This window comes from Limulus polyphemus, unplaced genomic scaffold (genome assembly GCF_000517525.1).
Source record: "Limulus polyphemus unplaced genomic scaffold, Limulus_polyphemus-2.1.2 Scaffold419, whole genome shotgun sequence".
NCBI lineage: Eukaryota > Metazoa > Arthropoda > Merostomata > Xiphosura > Limulidae > Limulus > Limulus polyphemus.
Window position 1 is genome coordinate 175117 of NW_013666029.1, and position 6511 is coordinate 181627.

At 33.3% G+C, this 6511-nt stretch overlaps 1 protein-coding gene across 1 annotated transcript in view; it reads right to left on the reverse strand.

Annotated features, from left to right (window-relative positions):
* LOC106458126 (nose resistant to fluoxetine protein 6-like) overlaps window positions 1–6511 on the reverse strand; it is a 23715-nt gene that overhangs the window by 13417 nt on the left and 3787 nt on the right. Inside the window, exons 3-8 of the mRNA XM_022384272.1 lie at window positions 5935–6058; window positions 5558–5648; window positions 5006–5121; window positions 4457–4627; window positions 4186–4279; window positions 917–1009 (exon numbers count right to left, since the gene is read on the reverse strand). Coding sequence (XP_022239980.1) covers window positions 917–1009; window positions 4186–4279; window positions 4457–4627; window positions 5006–5121; window positions 5558–5648; window positions 5935–6058 — 689 coding nt within the window. The remainder of the gene's footprint in view (window positions 1–916; window positions 1010–4185; window positions 4280–4456; window positions 4628–5005; window positions 5122–5557; window positions 5649–5934; window positions 6059–6511) is intronic.

The following is a 6511-nucleotide window of genomic DNA, read 5'->3' on the forward strand; positions in this document are numbered from 1 at the left end:
AGAACAGTACTGATCAATACATTGGAGAGTCATCTTGCTACAAAGGAGTTAGATAGAACAGTACTGATCAATACATTGGAGAGTCATCGTGCTACAAAGGAGTTAGATTGTACAGTACTGATCAATACATTGAAGAGTCATCGTGCTCAAAGGAGTTAAATTGTACAGTACTGATCAATACATTAGAGAGTCATCGTGCTACAAAGGAGTTAGATAGAACAGTACTGATCAATACATTAGAGAGTCATCGTGCTCTTCGATTTACTATTAGCTCTTCATGTATAATAAGTTAACCTGAGGCCTGGTATGGCCTGGCGGGTAGAAAGCTCGACTCACACGCTGCGGGGGGCGGGCTCGAATCACCGTCCCCGAAACATACTTGCCCTTTAGGGTTGCCGTCAGGGCCAGACACCCGATTGTAAAAATTTTTGATTAATACAAAATAACTGAGCGGCCGACCCCGGAACTAGATAGAATTAAGGTCTAAAGAAGAAGAAAATATGATAAATTAACGCAATTTAATCCAATTTGAATGGTGTTTTGTCTTTTAAGCTCAAAGTTGCATATCGGGCTATCTTTGTTATGCCCACCACAGGGATACAAAGTCAAATTTTAGCATTATAAACCCTCAAGCTTTTGAAAATCGTAATCATCAAAACAAAAGAATATTAGTGAATAAAAGTATTTTAGCGACAGTTCGATCCATATTTAGTATCAGGCTTACATTTTCCGTTGAAATAAAATTTACGACCTCTTCAGTTCTTTCGCATCTATACCTATTTGTGGAATTTTCCTTAAAACCGTTCTAAGTAACAGTTCATCTCGTTATCGCAAAAAAAAGAAAGAATATGCAAGCAGAAACTATAGCATTTTCTAAATAAAAATTATAGAATATTTTAATCAAATGAAACATTACCTCCAAAATCGATGAAAGTAATATAAGGGTAAACTCAAGTGACCGTTGTTCTTCTGCATCGTCTTTAAAGTAACGTAGGCTACCAGAAAACCGCTTGATTCAATAGAACATAGTATCATTAGATAAGCACACAATATCAAGACTAATACCAAGATTTCATGACACCAAGTTATTAAAACATCATTAATTCTGAAATCTTTATTTTTATTTATTTTCTAATATATATATATATAGAGAGAGAGAGCACTCTTTTGTTAAGTTTTTCTATTGTTCAAACATCTTAGATTTATTGAGAAGCTTGTTTGTTTATTTGAGAATTTCACTCAGAGCTACACAATTTTGAATGGATAGTCGTGTTCAAACACAAACCTACATAATAGATTATCTGCATTATGGATATCTTTCATACTGAACTACGATTTTTAGCGTTATAAGCCCTCCGACTTACCGCTGAGGTACCGGAGGGGGGGAACTCATATAGTAGAGAGAAGGCAGCTAGCTAATCAACAACACCCACCGCCCACTCTTTAATTTCTCTTTTTTTTATCAAGTAAGAGACTCTGACCGTCACTCTTATAGTGCACCCACAGCATCAAAGTGCGGAGCGCATTTTTGCGACAACGGGTAGCGAACCGGGAATTCTAGGATTCACATACCCTTGCATACTAGTTACTATACAAGCCCGGCCCAGAAAATAGACTTAACGAAGCGTGTATGCAACAAGAATTGTATTTCAATAAGAAATTTATTTCACACGTATACGTGGAATATCTAAAAAACTCTTGGGCTACTCTTATATGACCAAATAGTTGGGGTTTGACTGTCTTATAGCATACTCCGACGTCAAGCTGATGGAGCTCGATTTTTCAGCAATGGGGCGCGAAATATGAACTCTCGGATTCACATTTCAGGCACACTATTTACTAGGCCACGTCCAGCTCATACTGAAGTAAAAAAGGAAACAATTAGAATGTTCGTTTATTTTTTATTCCTACACGAAGTCATCTCCACATTTGAACGGGGTGGGTGATGTTGACTAGCTGCGCCCCCTCTAGTCTATCAGTTGCAAATTAGGGACGACTAAGTACATTTAGTATTTTGTATAGCTTTGCGCGAAAATTCAGAAACAAACTTACTTCATTGCAGTAAATATATTTAAGTAATGCACTTGGATACAATTAATACAGAACTACAATTAAGTAACACACAAAGACAAATACAAACAGCATTACAAAACACATTTGGAGTTGATTATAAGATGAGGATTCTTGGATGTTTGTTTTAGAGAAAAGCCACATTATTAGGCTACCTGTCGTGTCCACTGCGAGGAATCTAACTCCAAATTTTAGTGTTGTAAATCCGTAAATTTACCGCTGTCCCACCAGGGGGCATGTGATGATTCTTGGGTGAAACAGTATTTTGCTCATTTGGATTAATTAATGAAATATTTTATTATCATTTTCTTGAAGTTAATTTTTTATAGAGACAGTTTAATAATTTCTTAATTGAAAATAAACTTATACTTCTATATTTCATTAAAACAACTAAATACACTTTCCCCTAAAATGAATATGATTTTACAAATCAAAGTATAAGAAAAATATGCTGTAGCTCTGTCACTAAACACAGAAACCTAACTGACTTGTGTTTTGTGAAAAACTACGCTATTCGCTGTGGTTTCAGTCACCCCCAATTTGTATAAGTTAAAGATACAAGTGAAGTTATGAACAACCATACCTACTGTTTCATTATTAGAAACACGTGTTTGGTTATCCTGGTGTATTTTAAAATATCCATAACTTTGCGCTATTTAACAGAATAAGATCTGCATTTCAGAAATGTTATAGCAGTTATAGGTTAATTCTATACCCTGCAACGATATATTTTTTTATATGAAATTTGGTATGTTTACAATATAATCCAAAATATGTGTGGTCATTTATCCAATCGAGATATTATGACCAATATTCGTAAGCCTACGAAATGTTTTTCCTATAATTACACAAAATCTTATTTGAAGCTCCAGGAGGTCAAAGGCCAAAGTTCACATATCCTAGAGAACAGTTGGCCGCACATCTTCCATGTCGAAAAAGAAGGATATAAAAGAAACGTGGTCAGTAAATTATAAAGCTTTAAATCAAATGTAGTTATTTATGTAGCATTTATTTTTTTTTCTGTTGTTAAACATAAAGCTGCTCAATGGACTACCTGTGTGTGCCCACCACGGGTATCGAAACCCGATTTTTAGCATCATAAGCCTATATACTTACCACTGAGCCACTGGGGTGAGTTGACTGAGTAATTTTCATCGCCGAAATGTTGATCATTACGATAGTAACATGTCATTTACATAAAGTATTTTACTATTATAAACAACTAAATTATCTCCTAAACTGAATGTTGTGTGCTAATACCAGACAATGAAAAATCAGTTAATGAAACATAAAATAATAATAGTTATAAAGAAGTTAACAAACCATTGTTAAATAAGTTAGGCTTCATGGGCAAGACAAAAGTTTTTACTAAGCCTTGGAAAATGCTCAACAAAGAACCTCATTGATTCGTTATCTAAATTACCTTCCACGAGTTATGCAATGTGATTGGTCTAATGTTGATTGACTATTGTTATAACAATTTCTAAAGTTGAACGTTAAGCTCTTGTTTCGATGTCACACAACTTGAGTGTTTGTATTCTATACAGGGTATATATATATATATATATATAAATAATCTGCAGACTTGAAACTGTATTCGTTAACAGTATACGTGTCAGCATATTAGCGTTAATGACCTAAGATTACTATAGATAAACGTTCAATATTCATTGGAAAGATACATATTTACAGGCTATCACAGAAATCACACGATCCACGTGTCGTTATATTTTTTTAGGCATTGCCACTTGAGATGCAATAAGTTATTTTATAAATGGAACACACGTACGTCATACCTGTTCTTCATAAGTTTTCTAAAAGTAACTAAAGTATGTCATTTGGACATATATAACAAGGACAGATACAGGAGGGTCCAAAACAAATTGAAAACAAATATTCTTTCGTAGCCTGTGAAGCTCTAAAATAAGTAATAGTTATTCTAAACTATCAAAGAAAAATGGACCGGTACATCCTTTATTATTATCAAAAGAATAATGACATATTTATTTTAGTATCATTAACGTGTATTTTAGTCCAAAAGTTTGACCTCCCTTTCCAAAATCCTGTATCCTCCCCCTTCGGAATAATGTTACTGCGTGCTCATACTTGTCTTACCTCAAGAAAAAAAATGTGTCAACCGAAACTGTAGCATTAGACACCACAAGGAAAGCAAAATTCTTCGTAATTTCTGCAGCATCCGCGATGTTTTCTAAAAGAGAATAATTTTACAATTTCATCTTTGTCTGTGACTTATAAGACAAGAAATCGGATACATCTAAAAATTTAAGGTCTGTAAACTTTACCAATAACACTGTTTAATCATGTATAAAAATAAGATGGCCTAATAGAAGTGGTTTATATATATATATCCTATGATATGATTTACCAATTGCCTGAAAATTGAGGAAACCATAGGTATGCCCAAGTAACACCCATGTCATACTCAGAAACCGGATTCCATGCAGTGCCCCCATAGTTTCAGAAGTTGTTTTTGTATTCAAGATTTTCTTTCCATTTGTATACACAGAAAAACAAAGAAGAACTTTCGATACTTTACCTAGAAAACATAAACAGGAAGATTTTTACAAAAAAAAAACATTTTCTTTAACTTTGTCTACGATATTCTAAAAAACTCTAATCATTAATTGGATTCTGCTAGTTGCTTTTAAAGGTTAAGTCTTATGTTTGAATCAAATGGCTCGGACTTTCTTGAACAGAAGAAATGATGGTTAAAACGAATAATTTCTTTCAATATGTATCCTTGAGAACTAAAATGTTATTTAAAATATTAAATAATTTCACGCTTCCATCCTGATTTAATCTTAACATATTATTTTATATAAAATTAAGAATAAATTATATGTAACTTATTCCAATTACTATTCACCAGCAGAAGCAAGAAACTGAAGATGTGATATTTACACTAATTACTTACTATCCAAAACTGGCGTTGCATTATCATTATTGTCCCCTGTTTCTTTCTGTTGATTCAATAGGATGTCTAGTAAGGTACCGAGAACAAGAAGAAGAAGAAGAAGACTAAAAAGTACCCTGAAAAACATAAAGAAAGAAAAAGAGATTTATGCAAATAGCATTATAGATCCATCTTTGGTCTACCATAAGTCACTGCCCAAGGGACCCTTCGTTCAATACCAGAACTCGTCAGCTGGGCTAGACATTCAGAGACAAAAAAGAATATCTGACATGTCACATTTACATACCTCTTATTTGAAACCCGCAATGGACAAATCAAAAGTAATAAAGAAAACAATTTACGGTCTAAGTAATTTTACGTATTACTAACGCAAATTCGTGAATAACCTTTATATCTAGATAATAGCTAGTTCAAACGTTACATTTACTCAGTTAGACAGGATCATATACAGTTTTCTAATTAACTATTGCTTTAGGTTTAGTTACACTTTTTTAGGAATAATTCTTTACCTTTACAAAAAAGTAAATCACTATCAATTGAAATTTGACTTACGTAATTAATATCTGTGCTGCTGTCAGTTGAGGAGTATCGTTTACTTCGCACTTAATTGCAGCTGCTTCGACGACGGGAACAAGTGCTAGCGCTGTAAAACAAAGCAAAGGGAAGAATTATTTCATACATGTATTAACGGGCTTACAATATCTGACAGAAACCTACAATCAACTGAGTTTGCAGAAAAAGTCTAGTGTAATTAAAGAATGGAAAAACCAAAAACATTGTCCTAATAAGTAGACAAGTTTATTTTAGTGTCTGCACGCAATGATATGTACAACATTCGAAACGCGAACAAACATTTATGCAGTTGAGCGTATTACAGTAAAGAGAATAAACTATTTTATTACATATAATAATGTTATTGGTCAGCTTACCATTTTTCAGTAAAACATTCAAGTCGAGAAGGGAGCACGAATTCGGAATACACACTCCAATACGATACCCAAGGATAGAAGATAAACCTTCTTCTACACCCATAGAAGCAAGAGCTTCTCCTCCCTGTAACAACATACTATATATATATATAGTTATACAGCACTCATAGTAACCAAAGCCTTTCCTTTCTGTAACAGTATGTAGCATGCTTAACTAAAAGTATTTAAGTACCTATGAAAGCAAAAGCCTTTCTTTTCTGCAACAATATGTAGCATGTTTAACTAAAAGTTTTTAAGTACCTAAGAAAGCCAAAGTCTTTCTGTAACATTATGTAGCATGTTTAATTAAAAGTTTTTAAGTATCTAAGGAAGCCAAAGTCATTCTTTTCTGTAACAATATGTAGCATGTTTAACTAAAAGTATTTAAGTACCTATGAAAGCCAAAGCCTTTCTTTTCTGTAACAATATGTAGCATGTTTAACTAAAAGTTTTTAATTACCTAAGGAAGCCAAGGCCTTTCTTTCTGTAACAATATGTAGCATGTTTAACTAAAAGTTTTTAAGTACTTCTAAAAACC